At 40.2% G+C, this 22133-nt stretch overlaps 1 protein-coding gene across 4 annotated transcripts in view; it reads left to right on the forward strand.

The window, feature by feature from the left end:
* The first annotated feature begins 1857 nt into the window (after positions 1-1857).
* The window catches only part of radil2a (Ras association and DIL domains 2a), a 25200-nt gene continuing 4924 nt past the window's right edge, over positions 1858-22133 (forward strand). Inside the window, exons 1-14 of one of the 4 annotated variants that reach the window (XM_020604900.1) lie at positions 1858-2099; positions 2540-2586; positions 3365-3703; positions 4162-4397; positions 6894-7222; positions 10201-10896; positions 10998-11035; positions 11433-11602; positions 11684-11796; positions 15357-15576; positions 16087-16259; positions 19515-19659; positions 20580-20755; positions 20875-21253. In XM_020604900.1, coding sequence (XP_020460556.1) covers positions 1956-2099; positions 2540-2586; positions 3365-3703; positions 4162-4397; positions 6894-7222; positions 10201-10896; positions 10998-11035; positions 11433-11602; positions 11684-11796; positions 15357-15576; positions 16087-16259; positions 19515-19659; positions 20580-20755; positions 20875-21253 — 3205 coding nt within the window. In that variant the 5' untranslated portion in view covers positions 1858-1955. Of the gene's footprint in view, positions 2100-2415; positions 2587-3364; positions 3704-4161; positions 4398-6893; positions 7223-10200; positions 10897-10997; positions 11036-11429; positions 11603-11683; positions 11797-15356; positions 15577-16086; positions 16260-19514; positions 19660-20579; positions 20756-20874; positions 21254-22133 lie in introns of those variants that run through there. The other 3 variants (XM_020604899.1, XM_020604901.1, XM_020604902.1) reach the window with 3 other exon arrangements.

Genomic DNA, 22133 nt, shown 5'->3' on the forward strand with positions numbered 1-22133 from the left:
GTAATATGTCATATTCTTTTTTCATATATAGCTATACAGTGGTTCGAGCATGATCCATAACAGCACTGACATTTTACCACCAGTCAATGAACATTATTATATCTTGATGGAGTTTTTGTTTTACATGACAGAAAATCTAATTATATTGAATTCCTGTTGGCTTCATGGATATAAATGATGGATTCACTCGACCTGTCTATGCAGCCTGTGATTTTATGTTTACTGAACCAGATGTATTTTCACATGTCCCATGCGTGGTGTTATTTTCACCCTATGAACACATCACAGTGCCTTTAACATGTCGTGGACGTTTGTGCTTTTGTTGAATTTAGTAATGTTGATAATGGCATTGTATTTAGCAACTCATGAACACATATATGCTTTTTGTATTTATTCTAAGAGTCATACATTCCTAATATGTCTGAATGCTGATACTGTGAATTGCACTCAGTGTGTCAGAGTCAGACAGTAGCAGGCCATCTGCAGAAAAGATGTGTGTGTCTGACCTGAATCTTGTCATGTCAAACCGTTCACCGTGCACAGCAGCTGCAGGTGCGGCTCACTCACATCCGCCTCTCACCCTACTACTCAATACCACAAACAACATATAAACACCTCTGTGAGTGTGTCTGTGTGTCTGAGAAACACAAAGAAGCACCATAGGTGTTAGTGGTGGCTAACAGTTAATGTATTAACCACCTTCCCTTTTAGTATTTATGGTTTATAGAATAAACCACTATAATACAGCTTTGAGATGCATTTGTCAACAGCAAACTCCTATACTGGGCACCCATAAGTGGAAACTGGTGTATATAGACATAATAAATGACAATAAAACACAGCTGTAATGACTAGGCCACAATAAACACTCTTCATTATCAGATAATCAGCTGATTGCTCTAACTGTTTTGTCTACCAAATGCAAAAAAACAGCTGTTTGCTATCTTCCAAAGCAAATATTATTACTATTAACGTTTAGCTGTAAAATCTTTAAGAGTGCATCATATTTTATACACTTGTCATACATTTTGTATGTAAATTCTATTTCTGGGAAGTACAGTAAGCTAGAACTGTCAAAAAAACAAAAACCTTATTGTTGCACTTCACCGTTACTGCCACTAGATGGGGCGCTTGATGCACAAATTTCAGCTGGAAACCTGAAACTCCAGCACCTTTACTGTCTCAGGGTTGTACACAGCATAAGTCTGTCTTAAAACACACAAACCTAAAGACCTTGATCCTTTTTATTTTTTCACTTTATGTAAAATTTAGTCTAGATTGACTTTTGCTCATCTACTGTCAAGTCAAGTCAACTTTTATTTGTATAGCTCAGTATCACAAAATCACAAATGTGCCCTAAGGAGCTTTTAATTGTGTGTAGCATACACCTCCGTCCTTAGACCCTCAAGCTGGATAAGGAAAAACTCATTAACAGGGAACGAACTGGAAGAAACCTGAGGAAAAGCAACAGAGGAGGGATCCCTATTCCAGGATGGGCAGACATATAAATATCGTGTGTACAGAATCAGTCAGTACAACAAATTTACTGAGTGGACAATCAGAATGACAAAAACATATATGAAGAACACTGTATAAACATTAATATTGTATCCCGGAGGACAAGGCAACTAGGTGTCTAGATCTGAGCTACGCCGGCTCCCTGCAGACAAAGACCAGGTAAGAGGGCAGACTACAAACATACATTTTTTCCATAATACGTGAAAGTAAATCCTTATTAATTTATCGCTTTTCGCCAAATGTTATCTGATTCTTGTTTTCCTTGAGTTTGATTGATTCAGTGTTTGTGTGACATCCCGCTAACAGCCATATGATACAACAGGTAACAGTAACATTTTTGAAGTATTGAAGGTCCTGTGCGTGCGTGTGCGTGCTTTACGTCTTGTCCCGCCTCTTCGCGGACCACGTGGGTGAGGTCGGCAGTTACGTCACCTGTGATGGCTCGTGCCTCCGGCTGCAGGTTCTCCATTCAGTTCGCTCCAGGCTCCCGTACAGAGTTAACGGGTTTTGCTGTCTTTATCATGGACCGAGCTGTCTCTACATTCGTTTTACATCTGCTTCCAGTTAGGAATGGACCAACGGTGTGTGAAAATACCTCTTTTTCTTCCTTTTCTACTGAACGTTTATTCCAGTTTGACATATATCCTCAAGGAAACTGATCTGGAAGTACAAACCCACCGACACTAACTTGTGTGGCAATGTAACGTTAGGTTAACTTAGTTCAAGCTAACTTTTCAAATTATTTTAACAGCTTTTCTCTAATGGATGCAAAGCCACTGTTGGAATATTTATGCACCTTTTGTAAACCTTAAAGCGGTTTTTGTAGGTGGAAGCGGACTTCTCTTCGTGGGAAACTTGTCATCACCTAGAGAGCAAGCGGCGGCTATTTTTTTCAACAGTTGTAATAGTTTAGTTGTATTTATGTGAATTAAAAACAATAATGATTTCGGAAGAGAGAAACAGCCACGTAAATAAACAACCTCTGACCTTCCCTGTGGGTTTGCTGATCCGCTCTCCAAAGAGGCGACTGGCCAAACTGGGGAGGAAACCCAGCAATGGATCTGTCCAGTAAGTCTTTAACGTTATTTAATGTCTTAGTGATAACACTTTAAGTCCCTGTTTAGCATTTATTAGCATCATATAAACGCTATAAATGTACCTCTCACTACTTACTTCATTTATTATTTACATTTATGCTGTACTTCAATTCAGAGGGAATTCTTTTTACTCTGTTAAGTAACTGTATAGATATTAACAGATTACAGCTATTGTCTTAACATATGATGATCTTACAAAGTGCGATGCATTAACTGTATATAAAGCAGAGCTGCAACAATTAATTTAATCGATTAGTCGATGGACAAAAAAAGCAAGTTTAAAATAATGTTACTGGCTTAGTTACAGTGTGTCCTATTTATGTAAATAAACATGTTACTGACCACCTCTTAGTGAAAGTCACTGCCCTGATTTAAATTATAAATGCATGTAATGGGAACTTTATATTAGAAGCTAAGTATTTTGACAAAAAGTTAAGCACTTGTTGCATTTTGCTTAGAAAATGAATACAACCATTGATCAGTTGTATATATTTGAAAATTATTTGGCAAACAATACTACATCAGTAATTGATTAGTCATTTAAATAATCTTTCAAGCAAAAAAGGCAAATATTTGGTGTTTTCATGTTCTCAAATAAGTTAGCCTGTCTGCTTTCCCTTGGGCTTGTCTGTAAATGGAATATGCAGAAGTCACACATATAGTGCATATGAAGGACGGTTGATTATTTTGCTGTGTACATTTTAGGTTTGTTACTTATCAGTGTACAAACTTCTCCCCTTTCCCATCAGGTCCAATACCTCAGACAGCACCGTGCACTCCACAGAGAGTGTGGGTGTCCGACAGCCAGCCAAGAGCAAAATCCGCCGCCACAACAACAGATTTTCAACTGTTTTCAGCCCCAGCCCCAACCTTAGGGATGGTAGACGCCGAGACCAGGCGCTGGGCAGTGGGAACCTGGCCGGAGACCTCGGGGCTACAGATGATCCGGCCGAACTGTCCAGCCAAATGTCTGTCCCTGGCATCCTGAAGATCTTTGGCAGCGACATCTGTCAGGGGACCAACTACAAGAGCGTGCTGGCCACCACACAGTCCAGTTCAAAGGAACTGGTGAAGGAGGCCTTAGAGAGGTGAGGAATTTCCTTAAACCTGTGCATGTTTTCTGTTATATTATAAATCTGAAATGAGCCAAAGCAGAAATAGTTGATATGATTTAACATAGTTGTTGACAGATTTAAGTTTGGAAGAACTCTACTGAGGATCAGTAAACAAACTGTTGCTCACTATGTCTTGAATGTCCTGAAGCACAACTTTCAAAACTATTTATAGATGTAATGAAGCATGCTTCATAAACTGCAGAGCTTTTCTTAGAGAAATTTATATCTTCTAGATATTTTAGTGTGCCAGCAATTAGTTGAACAGAAGAAAATTAAATAAAGCAATATTTGTAGGTATGTTGTACATGGATAATACTTACTCTCCGGGTTGCTGTGTCGATAGTTATTTGGGCCTTAAAACAGCGGATAAACTAATTATCAACATCAGCATCCCCTATAATCCTCCTGACTGAATTTCTGCTTTTGTTCAGGTACTGTCTGGAAAAAGAAAACCCCAGCAACTTTGTTCTCTGTGACGTAATTGGCCAGATTGGCACTGACAACCAGTGGAAGAGGGAGTGTTTTCGTGTGGTGGGAGACAACGAGAAGCCCCTTATGCTGCAGTCGCTTTGGAAACCCAAGGAAGGCTTCTCCAGACGTTTTGAAATCCAGCTGAGAGCGAGCGTCGAGGAGCAAATTTTAAAAGACAGAGACACAGTCACAGCAGGTATACCTGTTAGCTAACCCCCTCAAAGGTATACTTCTCTTCTTTAGAGCTCATCTCTCACCATATTCCATGATGCAGATATGACTTGGTGACCCTAATATGCCTGGGAAATCAATTACTCAGTGTTTGTTGTGGTGGCATGGGGAGCCTTTATCCTTGTCCCTTACTGCAGGCTAACAGCTTTTATTGTCCAGCTTATCACCAGCTAGAAAGGGGGAGAGGGCAAGCTGCAGTGAGGGATAGCGGAGGTCACAGTGGCCCCACTCTTATCTTTGTTTTATTGCAAGGGCCCAACATGGCCCTGTGAAGCATCAAGGCACCAGGCAGCGCTTCCCATCGGGCCTGCAGCTACCACCTCACTGCTGTGTTATTCTTTCTATCAAGGCTCACTTCCTGTAGACTTGGTACCGTTCAGCCCTGTTGACTTTGGCTCAAGTTTGTTACGGCTCTGGGTTACACTAATATACTGCTTTGGTGATACTTGCCTTTTAATTGGAGCTGCAGCAATTAGTTAATGAATTGACCAGACAGTTAAGAGAACATGTAGTTTGATAATCAAATAGTTGTTTTAGTCATTATTTTAAGCAAAAGTGCCGAATGTTGGATGGTTGTAGTATCTCTGATGTGGGACTTTGCATTTCTTTGTTGTGTATGTACGATTAAACAAAAACTTATGGGTTTTGGACCGTTGGATGAATAAAACTAGACATTCAAAGACATGTCAGGCTGAAGGAAATTATAACCATCAATTTTCACTAGTTTTATCCATTATACTGATAAAACAATTAATTGATTAGTCAAGATTATAATAAACTGATGAATTGATAATGAAAATAAGCATTAGTTGCAGCCCTGCTTTTTAATAAATATTGTTCTTGCTACTTGGTAAAGCATGAAAACTTTATTTTGAAATATATGCTGGGAATTCATTCTAGTCCAATTATGTGCCAAATAATGATTTTGGAGGGTTAATTCCACATTTAAGATAGGGATAGAGTGATATTCGAATATTATTACCTGCTGATAATCTCCATTATGAAAACAATCCAGGACAATGTGCCAAGTGATTATTTTTACAAGTTTGAATCAACATTTACAGCATTCACGTTACCAAAACACACTTTTATGTCTGGGAAAATTTGCTTTGATTCTTCAACTGCTTTTTTCAACTTACAAAATTAAATACAATTCTAAAAAAATGTCGAAGGTAAAGAGGTGTTGCATATATTGGAGTAAAACTGTTCTTCAGATATTCGATTAGATATAGTAAATAAAAGTTTTGCCTCACCTTAAATCTAAACACATAGTGTATACTAGTGGTTATTAAATGAAACTCATTCGTATGGGTTTTGAATTTTAGCTAAACCCTATTACGGGCTTAGATTCCTGCTACAGTCTTAATCCGGTTTCATAGTTTTTCTACCGTTATAAGAATAAAATTCCAGACAACTCACATTTTATGATGTATTACTTTTCAAAAGCCTTCATCCACCCTGCTCCTCTTCTCACTGCCTGCAGGAATTGGCCCTTTACTTTATGGGTATTTTAGGCACTGAGCCCAGCCTTTCACAGTGGTGCTGAACAATGCAGAAAACACCCATTTCCACAGCTGATAAGAGCGGCACAGAACTGGGTGTGAAGACGGGCTTTGTAGACATTCCATGGCACTTAATGGTTCCAAATGAGTGCAGTAGTGTTTGTGCTACGTCAGGCCAACAGAGTGGCTGTTGGTATCAGATAGAGGTGGCCACATCTCACTCTTCCTGCACATTTCCCCTCTTTCCTCTGGTTTTGTTTAATTTGAGTTGGTGCCAGTGTCGTGAACAGTTATGTTGGACATACTGTATGTTTCCACTGGTGTTTGTTGGTTGGTTTGTTCACAGCATAACTCAAAAAGTAAATAATGCATTTGATGAAATTTATCGGAGGGGTAGGGTAGGTAGGGTCCATTAGATTTTAGTGCTGATCTGCATCATCATCCGGGTCCAGGTGTTTTTGAAAAGATTCTTCACCATTGTGGGATAAAGGGTCAATTTCAATACTTTTGCTTTCAACTCCATACATAATGCCTACTGTGCTTGGACAAAAATGAATGATAACATCCACATATGGTCTACCACACACCAAGATATGATCTAGATCCAGGTAATATATGGTGATCCAAATTGTTCACATTTATAGGGCTCATAACAAATAATGCTACAGACTTGAAACTGATCAAATTGTAGCTGAAACTCTGCTTAGGGTGTCAACAGTGCTGTTGAGTTATAAATGAAAGTGATTTTGAGAGGGGAATGTGTAACCTAATCTTTTGGTTATGCATTTAGCTAAATATGTTTTATTTTAAAATATACTGTAATCTCACCCTTAACTAAAGTGGCAGTCCTTAAAAATTTCTATTTTGTATTTGGTCTATGCCTTTGGCCATAGGTTCTAAATAATAAACACCTTTCAGCTAGGGCAGAGCAATAACACACCATCTCCATGTCAATTCAGGTATCAATGCTCAGGCTCGTAAGCTGCAGAAGAACCGCTCCAGAGTGACCTCTCTGTTTGTGGATGGCAGCAGTGAGGATGTGGACAGACTTGAGATCTGGAGGAGCTTGAGTGAGATGGATCTGTCTGCGATGGGGAAGGAGGCCAACCGGTTCCAACAGAGCGCGCTCAGAGAGGATCCAGAGGTTGAGGCTGACAAGGAGGTGCAACGACTCGGCATAGAGAAGGAGGAGACAGAGAGTAGCGACGACAACACCACCCAGTACTCCATTCACCCACCTTTTGACTTCCCGTACTTCCTCCTGCTACAGGGCTACAGCCATAGACAGGTAAGAGACTGAGAAAGGGAAGTGTTGCCCACTTATTGATTAGCTAATGTGATCAACTTGACTGGTAAGCTATGGTACAAGTACAACTGCAACTCCTAGTTATATTCATTATCAGTTAGACTTTGCCCCTCCCACTGCCAATCATGTTGATCACTACTTTAACGGATGAAATATTAGTTGGCGTACCTGTGTTTCTGAATTTCCCAAGCTGTACAGTTCCAAATTACGCTCATATTGGGATCAGACAAAGACAGACCTATGCGCTTTGCGAAATATCAGCATTCAGATGCAGCTACCAAGTTAAAACACTGAGTCTCTGAAACTTAGTAGTTGATTGCTAGTAACATTAACATTATTACTAAGGTGGCGTGATTTTGGCACAGTTTCAGAGGGATAAGTATTGCACTGACGAACACGGTGCAAGAGCCTTGTTTTACTACAGTAACGTCTTCAGACAGTCACAGCAATTGTCATGCTCCTGTATGAGACAAGCTAATTAAACATGCTTCAAATAGAATGAACAGGAAAGTTATCAGCTATGTAACTGACTTATCCACTTTACTGGCAGCAGCAAATGTTGAAATATTTGTGCTTCCTGGCACATCTGTCCAACTGAGCAGATGTTTCTAGCAGTTGTATTATTATTCCAGAAAACAGGAGCTGCTCTCCTTTTGCTGAGAAATGCAGATTTCTTACCTAAATTCAGCCAAGTGGTACAGTTCATATTATCAAATGTAAGGTTTGGCCTACAAGATATCACAGTTTTACACCAACAGTTTTATTCTCTCAGAGTGTGGCTGTATTAAGCCAACTGATTTTTGTCCAAATAGTCCTTACAGTGTGTAAATATTACAGTGTTAGATTGGTGTGGTTTTAGTGTGTATGGGAAAAAGTGAGTTTTCACAAACAATGATGTAAGGTGCCCAGATGGTCAAGGGCTTTATCTTACTGGAGATTAAATTCTTTGGTAAGGTGGAAAATTTGCCCATAATAATGGAGGACTCCTTGTTCAGACAGGCAGTGTAATTACTTAAGACCTCACAAGGTCCGAGTATCCTGCCAGTGTGTAAACCCAGGCTTATAAGAGACAGCAGGGTGTAAACAGGTACATAAGTGAACTGGATTGATCGTCTTAGGTTAAGAACCTCGAAGAGAAAATCCCTACCTTTGTAAAAGGCCAGAGAGGAAGGAAACAGTCACAATTCACACTATTCACTGTGGATTTCCTAAACCACAGAGGTGATCCTGTCATCCTGTGTAAGCTCAGAGGGCAACAGAAGTGAGTCTTTGCTTGATGAATCATGGAACTGTATATTTGAAACAAGGAGATAATTCCAATTAAAGACATGCTGTAGAGAAGGGGGGAACCACACTGAAACTAGAGTACTCTATACTGTATTAGCACACTCAACAGGGCACTTCAACTGGTGTGCTGTAATCATTTGTATATGCTAGGGTTTTTAAACTGTGCCTCATTGGAAAACGTCTCAGAAATTTAAACTCCAACACAGGTCTGTGTTCATCTGTGATGAACTTTGAATCACTTGTTTACATGGCTCAAACCAGAGAGTCAGGCTGTGGCTTTAGCCCAGCCCATCCCCAGGAAAAGGAAGCTCTTACTCGTAGTGTTGTTTATGGAGTCTGCTGACTGTGCAGGATACTGTAAGCACTGCAGCAGGTCTAATCTTACTCCTAATCTTGAACTAATAGGTCACAGCACCACTGTGTCTGAATACAACCTCACAGAGTGGCTAGCTGCTAGCATGGCTGTAGGCTCCTGCTACTGCTGGTGGAACAAGACAGAATTATGTATGTTATACTACCTATATGCAGAAAAGGACTATTTAATATTCACATATAAGCATGTTCACCTAATGTGCAGTCTGGTGATTTAATTATATACACATGCACAATCTGTTGCAATTCAATGCAACAACTCTGCCATTACATCTCCCTTTTCAAAGATAGCAATGTTCTTCAGCTTTTGGTGGCAGTGTCACAAATGTGTCATTTCAGTTTTATGGCGATCACTGAAATGGCATTTCACTACACCACATTATAGTGAGAGGTGTTTCAAATTACCAAAGGGGAACAGAATATTAGAAACACTTCCCACTGTAATGCAGTCCAGTACAACAACACTAACTACAACCTCGATGCTAAAAAATGTAGTGAACCTCTCTATGACAGCGTCTATAAACACTGAATATTGTAGGCATCATAAAAGTAGGTTTCATGGCAGAACAGTTGTTTTGGATTGCATAAGATTGTGCAGATGAAGTTAAGTGGACATTATGGGTCTAAACTAGACTTTTTCATGATTAGCTACCAGTATCTGCTGGTGTACTGTGAGATTTTTCTAACCACCTTTTGTTTGTAGAAGACTACACACAGTGAAGTAGCACTAACATTAAGGCTGCTGTTACATTGCTAGTCACAAGCCTCTCAGGCTGCTTGGCTCTGACCAGCACAGTTGAAATGGTACTGTATCATCGCCTGACTAATAGTCTTTATGTGGTGACGCTGAGGTCATGGACATCATAAGCCCTTCCATTTCTGTCTCACCTCTCTCTGCCAGTGCAGGCTGTACTAGCTGATCCTGCTGCCGTTCACATGCACACTGCTGGTTTATTTCCAAAATGTGCAACCAACAGTCAAATGTTTTGACTGTTGGTTGCACAAAATAAGCAATTTGAACATAATGTATCACTTGAGCTCTGTGAAAATATGATTTTTTGATATTAGTAGAAATGCCAAAAATGACTTGGCTTCATCTTCTCAGTTGTGAGGATCTGCTGCCTTTCTTTCTCTTATGTGATAGGAAACTAAACGTCTTTGGGTTTTGGACTGTTGATCAGTCAAAATGGGAATTTAATGGCATCAACTGACCTTTAATTTGCTGCGCAATTTTTACTGCTATAAATGAAATAAAACACATTTTAAAGGAGACAAATTCATTAAAAACAATCTTTTTGCAGGATTTTGTCATTTACCTGATGAGTGGGACCACCACCATTTTTGGTTCCTGCCGGGAGCATAGCAATGGAGAAGATGAGGAGAGATTAAAGGTCGACATCCTTCTCTTTGCTCCTGATGTGTTGCCTCAACACTGCTGCGTCAGACGACTGGACTCCAACACCCAAACATCCACAGGAGTGAGCAAAAAGACATTGACAATGCTGAAGCCCATCCATGGGGCTCCTGTGACCAGAAACGGTTTTCTCCTTAAAGAGGAAGCAGAACTGAACCCAGGGGACTTGGTAGGTTTGGGGAAGCACTACCTGTTCATGTTTAAGGATCCTACCAGCACATCAGGATCCCTCCACATCCCCCCTTGGATGACCAGACTCTGTCTAAACTCTAATACAAAAGGATCGTCCTCTTGTTTATTATGTGGCTCCTCTATTGCCAAGAAAAGGTTCCAGAGGAAGCCTTTACCACCTCGATGGAGGGACCTGGAAGGCACAGAGGCTTTGCTAAGCTATGAACTGGAGCAGGAGGACAGAGTCTTGCAGGAGATTTTGAGAATGTTGGACCCCAGTGGGAAAGAACCAAAGCTGACACCAGCTTTCCTACTGAGCCTTTGCATCCAGCACTCAGCCTCCGCATTTGAGCTGACACAATTTAGACAGCTGCTCCTCAGGATAGCCAGCCAGATCCAGGTTGTTATGTGGGTAAGCATGAAACAGTGTTCTTTCTTTCTGTCATCTGATAACTGACATTTGCCACATAATTTCAAGTAAGCAATAATTTCTTTTTGGGTTCTCCATTTCAGGAGAAGACAAAGAAACTTGCAGCAATCAAACCAGAAATGTGAGTAGACAAACCACAAGTGTTTTCGGTGTCCCACTGGTGCATGGCAATTACCGCTCTGCTGCCTGCGATGACACATGACACCTGACAAACTCAAATCTTACTGTCTGGGTGAAAAAGGGAGTTGAGAAATATGATTATATTACTGCCTGCTCCTACAGAAAACAAAATGTTTCTTAAATGCAGGCTGTGCAAAGAGAGGATTCATAAAGACAAGTAGATAGTTGCTGTAACTCTGCTTAACTGCACATACCTGTAAAGTTTTGCTAATCTGAAGAAATATTAGAGGAATTAAAATCAAAATAGATAGGTTCAAGAGAATAAACAGTCTACTTTTGTGAGTGTTTTAGATGAAAGACTTTGCACAACTATCACTCTCATTGTGCTTTTACAGCAGGAGCTCCAGTGATAGGCAGCCTGATCATCTTCACCTGCTCAGCATGGAGGAGCTGATACCAGGTCTGCAGCCGCTGGTGCTGTGGATGGCCAACTCCATTGAACTGCTCCACTTCATCCAGCATGAAGTCCCCCAGCTGCTGCCCTGGAGGCAGGACCAGGATGATGAAGGTGATTATCTGTTATTCTCACGTCTGTTGGACCTGCAGTGTTTTTGTTTGTATTATTAAGAATTATGTGAACTGTTGTCAGGTCTGCTGGACTCAGAGATGTCCTCTACTCAGACAGCCTGTGAAGAAGCCATGACAGTCTTGGAAGAAGTCATCATGTTCACCTTCCAGCAATCTGTTTACTATTTAACAAAGGTTGGTTGCAACACACTAATATATACAGTTTAATCTTAAAGACGGCATTAAGTTCACACATGACATCAACATGTTTCACAGCCTTTTGACCTGTAAAATCTTAGTACATGTGAAGCAGGAAATCGGACTGTGTAAACACCATATTCTGTTTTTACTGAATGTTTTCCAGACAGAACAGACACACTGACTGTCTCTCAGTAAAGACCTGTGAGATAGTGAGCACAGTCTGTTTTCCACTAACATAAATATAACCCATGTTGCTGGTTTGTTGAATAACAAAGACAGGATGCATGATTTGGTGAGAACCACCATGAACATCTCTGCATGAGTTCAGTGTTGGTCATTGCTGATAAAGCATATTGAGGAGAGATTTCTGAGACTTGGGAGCTTAACATTTCCAGGTATTTTGCTTTTTAGCAATTGTATCCAAAATGGAACAGGCTAAACTCACTAATGACATCCAGCAATCCAACTGAAGATTGTGTGGTCACCTGGCGTCAAAGTGGAGAGGGCCATATTTTCTATTAACCAACCTCAGTGGAAGCATATATAATGGAGATAAAATGAGGCCTAAGACTGAGCCTTGGGGATACACTACAGGACACAAAAGCAGAGGAAGAAGGAATTGGGAAAAATAATTGATCTTAACTGATATTGATCTATGTTGTATCTTGTCTTACATGCCTGCAGGACACTTCCAGGTTAGATTTACATGACTTTCCCATGCTAAAGTGGTCATTAAAATCTGACCGGTTTCTACAGTTGCAGTTACTTTATGGCCTTTAAAACTCTGGCAACCCTTAAATTGAATACACACTTTTATACAGGCTTTTTAAAGTGTGGAAATCTTAATGTGTGCTTAGATTTTTCTTTTTTTGTGACACATGAATGAGAACCATCAACTATCTTGTCTTACATGCCTGCAGGACACTTCCAGGTTAGATTTACATGACTTTCCCATGCTAAAGTGGTCATTAAAATCTGACCGGTTTATGCAGAATCCAGCTGATATCACAGCACAGACAGTGAGTAACAGCAGAGTCTGTAGAAACACCACCACCATGCACAGTGACTGAGGAAGGGAGGGAAGCAGGCAGGAACAGTCTGTGCCACTCTGTTGAATACGTAAACATATTTCTGCTGGTGCTGCAAAACAGCTAGCACAGAAAAAAAGGACATTATACTGTACAGTATTTGCTCTTCAACCTTCAGTGGCAATTTGTCACATTGTGTTTGCCACTTTCAAAGCTTGTTAATCAGTATGCTCCAACTTTGTCAAAGCAGTAACGTGCTGCCATTGCTTTCCTAATTAAAGACAATGCATTATTTATGTAGGTGTTTGGTAGTAATTGTTTTTCTGTTTGAGAAAAATGGGGGATTTGTAGCTGTGGGTCTGTTTCCTGCAGACGAAGACAAACCGTCCTCAGAGAAAAAACAAACAAGAGGAAGGAAGGGAGGAGGAGAAAAGGGTCTTTCTGTTAATTTCCTGTAAAATATGACTGAATACACGTACAATTTCGTTACGTCTTTTTTTTTTTTTTTTTCCTTCTGGCTAAATCAGAATATGAATAAACTGGGCCAAAGGGCATTAATGCAACAAATATTTACCACACAGGAAACAAGGAAAGGTTTGGGAATTTTTGCATTACTGGGTTTGCAAAGGGACATACAGGTGTGCAGAAAATGTGTAACCCTGCATGTGTTTTAAAAACTATTTGCATTCTTTTTGCGTGTTGAAAAAACTTCTAACATTCACTGCCTCCCTGCAGTTCACTTCCAGATTAGTCTGCTGAGTCTCACTGTTAAGCTGTTTGTCATTATCTTAGTCATGGTGTGTATGTGTGTGTCTGTTTGTATGTACCTAATGGTAATGTCATGCATGTGTCAGAAATCGAAGTGTGATAAGAGCCGGGCCTGTGAGAACTGACTTTGAGGTGGCGTTCAATAAAAACACTCCCAAGATAATTCGGTAACATTTTATACTGTGCAGTAGTGCAGTATGCAGCTCCTTGTTTCTCCATCAAACACTCTTATTAAGATGCTGTAGTACATTCAGCATTTTTAAAGCTGCATCGAGTGAAGACTGAGCACTAGAGAGCTGAAAGTAGATCTGAATACAAACTCACAGAGCTTTAACGTGTTGGCTTACGTGTTCTTACAACTAGTGCTTGCAATTGACTGTCCACACATCAGAGCAGTCACGCTTAGGGGGAGAAGTTAACAATGATGTGTAAAATTGTGTCATGTGAACCAATAACAGCGGGCGAGTGCTAAAGATTACGCTGCTGAGAAAACTCAAAACGCAGTCGACAACACAAATCAACTCACTTTTAAATTGAGTTAATCAATAATCTAATCTATGACTATGAGTAATCATGTTCTGACTAAAGTGAACATTATTTATTAGAAACAAAGCTGAAATAATTGAAACAAATGTCATAACAGAGACAGAGGATCAGCCGTTATCTGACAAAGTCCTGTGTTTCTACGTTGTTATGACATTGAGCATGTCCTTTAAAGAAAACTTTGATAGGGAAATGGAGAACATGGAAAAACAAACTCTGCTAGGCCTGTTAGATGTTCAGCTCTCTTCACCAAACACTCACTTACTTCCTGTCTTTGTCATTCAGTGCTTAGCTGAGAGCTCCCGTCCAGTTTTATATCAGCGAGTCAAGTGAAACAAAACTGAATGCTTGAGTAGCAGACTGGGGTGTTGAATTTCATTGGGATTGATCATATTAGTACCTACAGTATTTCACTTGGCACACAGTTGTGTGAGTTGGTGTTAATATCAAATTATTAATTATTGTAGCTTTTCTTTACATTCTAAACAAGGCTATGCCTGAGGTGACTGGTAGCCATATATTTCTACATGGTTTTAGGAAAAACCTTTATTTATATTTCCTCCAGATGAACAGCGCCTTTCTTCTGTTTTGCTTAAAATCAGATTTCCCAAAAATGTCTGTCAATGTGAAATTTTAAAGTGCGAAGTAGAAGAAAAAAACTTTTCGGCAATAATTTCACTTCTTTAACAAAATTAAGATTTCTGTCCTAAAACTGACATGGTAAGAATGTATTAATATTAAAACACATAAAGGTACCAAGGTATTTCAAGTCTGCATGTCCTTTGTTTTAATTCTAGTTTAGAACCTTGTTTTGGGACTTAGATACAGTTTACAGGATTGACTAAAACTACAGTATAACTGGAGTAGAGCAACATTCATTTTCCTAGAGCTGCCCTTTGTGTTGCAAAACACAAGCTTTCCTGCATAGCTTCCTGTATACTCAGAATGTCTTCCTCTTTTTGAGACATTATATCATTTATATTCTGTGCACAGCAACACTAAACAAGTCACAATAGAAAAAAACATTACTGCCTTAATTACCTAACTCCATTGTACTTTATCCAATCAGAAATCATGTTAAGGCAAAGGAAGGTTATGTCTACATGTAACATGTGTATATTGTGAGCAGTCATAGTAGAGTTGCACTTCAGAGGCTCGTAACATTCAGGTGATCTTTACAGCAGAGCTGTAAAATATCTCCATCTCTGTCCACAGAGTATGTATCCGGGACTGCCCAGTCTGCTGGATGGGAACCCATTCTCAGAGAGTGGTCAGCTGCGAGTGCCTGATGGGCTCAGTGGCATCCTGGAAGTGCTGAAGGAGGCCCTGCTGCTTCTCACTGCTTTCCAGGTGCATCCAGACATCTCATTACAGCTCTGTGCCTACCTGTTCTTCTTCATCAATGCATCAGTGTTCAACGCCCTCATGGAGAGAGGTAAGCTCATTGTGTCATATGGAGGAACCTGTTAGACCTGTTCGAACTCTGGTTTTTATCCATTGTAGCTGCACGGTTCAGTGGATGGCGGTGTTGATCTGTCGGTCAGTCTGTCACTTTGGCCCAGACTGAAATATCTCAGCAGCTATTTGTTGGATTTGCACACACACACTTTCCCTGAGGATAAATTGAAATAACCTTGGTAAGCCTCTGAATTTTCACCTAGTGAATCATCGGGTCAAAATGTCCAGTACTTTGGTTTATGACCTGCAAAAATAATTCCATAGCAGGTAATGTGTTCTCAGTAGATTATATATTTGAGCTACCATTTAAGTGCTCTAGTTTACCCCAAACTACAATTGCTATATTTCTTATTTTATTACAGTCCCGTTCTGTTACTAAATCTAAAATCTCCAAAAAAAAAAAAAAAAAAAAAACTCATCCTGATACAATATGTCATATTGATAATTCTCTGTGTTAAGGCTAATCTATGACTACTTTGTTGTTCAGGATCTGTTGCTGGGTTCTACCAGTGGTCCAGAGGTGTTCAGATCCGGGCCAACCTGGACCTGTTGATGGACTGGATCCAGAGCATCGGTCTGGGTGATTTGGCCACTGAGTATTTTCAGAAGCTTTCTGCTGCTGTCAATCTGCTGGCTACACCCAAAGAAACCCTCCTGCAGGTCAGAGGACATCTATTTCTCCTTTGCTGTTTGTCTTACTGCAGGCGGGTGTAGCCCCAAGGTACGAGTTTGCGTCAGCCAGAAGGTTTTCATTGTTTTAAAAGGTGTCAGTACAACATTAGTTACTATATGAATGTTTATGTATTAGGTGCAAAACCTCCCAACTTTGGAAAACTGAACTTTCAATAACCCTTTCCACTGCAGCAAAGTAACCCCTGCTCCTTTCTGCAGCTTTGTATTGTTGCCAAACATTGTGATAATTCTAAAAATGTTATAAAGCTGCCAAGTGTGTGGAAGCATGTTATGGGTTTATGGTTATAGTAGCCTTGAGAACATTTGCACTTAAGCTTCCATAATACAGTGCTCATTGATCAGATAAGAGGAAATAACCTGCAGGAGCAGAGTAAGTAAATAACACTAAAAAGATGATGTCATGGTGCCCTTGACAGTTTGGCCATCATCACACTGTATCTTATTTAAAGTCATATACACTAGACCCGAGTATATCCTGTTAGCCAGTTAATTTGTAAAGTATTATCAGGTTAAATCCAGTTTACACTCATGTAACCCAAGTGGAAACATGTGGATAGGAGTTTAAGTGGCATCTTAATCTTCAAAGACCAGAAATACGTCAGAGCAGACATTTTAAAACCTTTATTTCGGTGTATGTTCATGAACAACTGTATCGCTTAAATAATACTTTACATCAATAGAAGGAGTTTATATTTGCTTTTGCTTGCACCTAAACTTTTCTGTATAGCAGTAACTTGCCAATTTAATTAACACTTAGTCCCTCCTCTTTTTCGTTACCCATTCAAATCTTGCTTTCACTTCGAACCACAGAGCGAAGCTGAGGTCTCACTTTGGTGGTCATTAAACAGTGATGTATTCAGAGTCATAAAGAGAAACCAACACATAAAACTGCCCAGGTATGACACATAAAGAACAAATGTTGAACAAAAGGTTATACAAATGTACGAAACAACCACCTTTTCCTGAGTCACAGGTTTTCGGTACCTGATCATGGAAGCTGCTGAATGCACTACTGTTGACTGTGTACTCATGCTATAAATAGAAAACCTATCCACAGAAAAGGCCTCTTATACAGTGTGTACTGTGTGTGGCCCCACACCTATCACGGTGTCTTGTAGAAAGTATCATCTTAAGGAAATGTCTTTTTGTTCAAAGGTTGCATGTAATTCCTTCTCCATTTTACAAGACAAATGCCATGAGAGCTTTACTTCTCAGGTTTCACCAATGTGACGTATTTATTTAAACAGCATGATGATGTGGGACACGGGATCACTGTAAACCAAAGAAACATTAGTCAAGGGCAGAACGCCAGTTTCATTTGACACAGATGGGTGGGCGGTTTGGTTAGCTTATGTTTTACTGCTTCTTTACGTCTTTAAACATCTTTGGAAATCCTGCAGAACTGTGGCTCCAAGCCTGTAAACTGCTGATGAAATTTAACAATTTCAGCCATTTATTTTTTATTTTGTCCTTATAGACTATTCATCTATTACTCATATCTAACTTTTTGCATACTTGTATCTATTTACGTTATAACTAGGGGTGTAACAATGTAACCAGCTCACGATTTGGTCCGATATATGATACAGGGCTTATGGCTTGATACATTCATGAAGACACAGCGAGAATGAAAACTAATGACTGACTTCAGTTGTGTTAATTTGTTGAACCACACATTTGCTGACATGAACAGAGGTACCTGAGTGGCACAAGTACCCATGGTTGGGAGTTACTAATATAAAATAATGTTTGATTTTCTATGGTTAAGCTGTTTGTGCTAAGCACAGAACAAATTTAAAGTTGAATTCATCTGCTTTGTGTCAGTGGGATCTACATACTACAGTATATTTGGAGGGACTGGGTTACATCTGAGTGAGGCCTAGTTTAACACTCTGAGGCTAACACCTGTTTTCACTGCATGACTTCCAGTCGTGTTTCCAGCGTGAAGCATCTCTGGGGCACCACACAGCACCAGTCCACCCCTGACACAGCTGTTGAAGGCTGGATGTTTGCTAAGAAGCTGGTGGTTTTATGTATCCCTGCCCTGGCATGACATCACTTTGTGGCTGCAGCAACAGAGCACACACATTCGACTGATTTTAGCTGGCCATCTGGAGTTTTCTGGGGTTTTAAGAACCAAAGTGGCTTATTGTAAATTACACCAACGGGATTCGGTGTTGCTTGTTTTGCAAACAGTAATGGACAACACAACATATGATTAGTTATTTTGGGAGAATATAACTGCCAAACATTAAATCTCAGACATAACAAATAGAGACATATATTAAGTTTCTGCTGTTTATGAGCAGCCTTTAAAGAGTTTGTACTTACAGTATAACACAGACAAGTGCTGCCTCTGTGTTATAAGAGAAGGGCAGGGACTCAACAACATTAAATAATGGTTTCTATTGTGGCCCTTGCATGCCTGAGCAAAGTCTTACTTCCCATAGTTCAAGTATAAACAGAGTGAATGACTGGTGTAATGTTTGTCTTGTAATAATCACAGTAATGTCACTGGAAAATGACTCACCTGCTTTCTTGTCCCTCAGCTACTTCCAGTAGTCAAAAGTTCAAATATTGTCTTTCTCAAGTGTGTTTGAGTGAGAAAGGCTGCAACATCATGAACCAGTCATATGTCATGCTAAGGGCTTTCACAGCAACCTGAGAGGCAGAGTGGAGAGATAATGAAAAGCTTACATTGCTCACACTGCACAGAACAAGGCTGACTTGTTAATTATCAATACTTAACTGAAATCCGGCACTCGTCTTTTATTGCACTACAGAATAAACACAAAAATAGGGCTATGAAGGAAAGCTGCAGTGGCATGAGACTATCTGAGATGCTACTGTATTTACCAGCATTATTGTACATTCAGAGAAATATTTTCCCAAGAGACTTCGTTACCACATCTGGCCAGGGGTGACAAAGGAAAAGACTATTTACTAGATCATGTTATTGGTTTAAATGCTTTGAGTGCAAATGAGAGAGTAGCAATGACTTTGATTTCTTTGTATGGAAACAACAGTGATGGGAACATACTTGTTTATCCCACCCTGTCATTCTCATGACAACTACAATGCGTTTTTGTGGCTCGCTCTGAAAACGAAACCATCAATGGATCGTTTGTAGTTTTTCCTGTATTTTAAGTTCATGAAGGTTTTTAGAAGAGATCTGCTTTGTGTTTGTCAGTTTTACATGTTTTCTTTTCTTTTTTCCTTCAGTCATCCTGGGCTTCTCTCAGGACTGAGTTTGCAGCCTTGAACCCCGCTCAGCTTCACCACATGTTGAGGGAGTATAACTCTGGTAAAGTCTATCCCACTGGATGGACCCCAACACTGGACGATGCTGAGGACACTGTCAGGACAGGTGGGTGATAGAAGAACACTTTAGAAGTGAAATCAGTTTGGAATCAACTAAAGACAGTTTTTCAAACAAAAGTGCCACAAATTCTATAGTTCCAGTTTCTCCAGTTAGAGGGCTTTCTTCTATATCATTGTAAACTGAATGACTTTGGGATTTGGACTTTTAGATGAATAAAACAAGCTACAGTATCTAAAGATACAGTAGCTCGTGTTGTGCTGTGGGGATTTTCTTACATTTCTTAGAGATAACAATCAATCTGTTAGTGGGACAAAATAATTGGCATATTAATCAGTAATGAAAAGAACTGCTAAATCGCTAATCATTGCAGCTCTAATCTGCACTGATTTAAAATAAATGAGTGTTTTAAAATGTTATAATTTTAGATTATGAAACTATCTTTTTCTCCTTTTCTGTTTACCAAAGCTGTCCTTACCTACAGGATGACCTTGTTTACTGTAAACTGCTGTAACCAGGCTCCTCTTTGAGCAGCAACACTGTGTTGTTATTTCATGCATGTTCAGACTTGACAGCTAGCATGCTTGACTGCACAAGGCTTTATGATAAATGACAGAGACCTCAACAAGTATAATAACTTGTTGCAAAAAGAGATCTGATGTCTGCTCATAAGCTCTGAAGAAAACAGTGCTACTGAAACATCAGCTAATAAACCCCATGCTATATAATCTAATGTAAAGGCATGTTTTTTATTAATTTACACTTGTTGCAGTCTCATTTGTTTATCATTATTGTTCTTACTGTATTTCATATAAAGTCTATATTTTTGAGTTTTTTTTTCTCTTTATTAGGTGTTAACCCAAATACAGTAGCTTTACAGGGGGTTGAATCTTATTAGAAAGTTGTCAAGAAGCTTGGATCATTTGTGTGGGGGTGATAACAGGCAGGCCTTTTTCTTTGTCATGCAGCCGATATCCTTGAGAACTTCGACAAACACCCGCCGCTCATCCTGCCCAGCAGCACGTTTCACCTGGAGCTGGGTAAACCCATCACAGAGCCAGCTCTGTTTGAACAGCTCCGTCATCTACAGGAGTTCATTTGCCAGCTCCCCCACAGTGACGCCCAAGCTGAACCTGATGTGGAGGTAACAAGCTCTCTGACCACAGACCTCAAAAACATAATGAGAAGCCAGCATCAGTCAGAGAACATGACACTGATGTTTCTGTATCAGTCACTGATTGTATTTGTATCCCTCAAACTCAGGCTCCCAATGGGATGACCACAGACAGCCAGTCTGCGGCCTCACCCTCTGTCAGAGCTGTCCAGAATCCGGACCATCAGGTGGCCTCTGACACAGTTACCTGTCTCTCCCCTGAGGCAGACCTGGACAGTTCCCCCTCTGCAGAGCTCGCTCAGACTCGAGAATCTCATGGTGACCTGAGCAGCTGTGAGGCAGTGCTGACCCAGAAACTGAAGAACCTGGAGCTGCAGAATGCCCTTCCAGGACAGACTGACACGGGCTACCACAAGAGCCTGGCACTGGACCCATCTTGCCTGCTCACACCACCCAATACCCCCCAGGAAATGGAGCTGGTCGAGCTGGAGGGTGATCTGCGGGAGGGAGCACGTCAGCAAAAGAAAGGTAACTAAACAAAAGATCCACACACTGCACTGATACCTGCCAGTACATTTAATTTAACATCCAGGGTTAGTTTTTCACAGGGCAGGTCGAGGGGGTTGTTCTTGCTGGGGAGTTTGAAATTATCAAAAGGAAATTTAGAATTATTTTAGTTTCTTTTTTTGAGGCATTATCTTTACAATATTTGTGGAAGAAAGCTGACAACACTTATCGTACATACAGTCAAAAGTCATCACTCAGAGGTTGTTATCTGCATAATTAAGAGATTATCTACTCTCAGACTAGACTAGAGCTGCCAAAGTGACTAAAAGTCAGCAGAATAATCAATAATGAAAATAATATTACAGTAGTTGCAACCCAAGTGCACACTATTTAAAAGTTTTAAATCAAAAGAGTAATTTTAAGTTAGATATGGCTTCACAGATCCTTTGAAGTTGCCATTTAAAGCCACACTAACAGCTGAAAGACATGACTGACTGAAACCTGACGTCAGAAGGGTTGAGAGTAAAGGTGTGTGTACATTTATAAAGAAACAAATAGTAAATCACACTGCCACCACACAGAGTGACTACATCGGAAAAGGTCCATGCATGGCTTCACTTACACATAGCATGACACACAACCTTGTCACTGAGAATATGCCCACTGCAGCTCAAGCCTCATCCCCTGTGACAAACGTATAGAATGAGGTCACCGACAATCATCTGAGCGAGCAAAGTATTTAGTGGCTTGACCTCGTGGACCTGCTGCATATTTGTCCATAGCGGTTCCAGGTTCACAAAAAGCTGGTCCGACTTAAAAGAGATGAAGCGCCTTCGCTCTCCTCCCTTCGTCTTTTACTGACTCTCGGGGTCAGGAATTTCAAGGGGAAGGCTGTGCAGGG

Source organism: Monopterus albus, unplaced genomic scaffold (genome assembly GCF_001952655.1).
Source record: "Monopterus albus unplaced genomic scaffold, M_albus_1.0 scaffold68.1, whole genome shotgun sequence".
NCBI classification, from domain to species: Eukaryota; Metazoa; Chordata; class Actinopteri; order Synbranchiformes; family Synbranchidae; genus Monopterus; species Monopterus albus.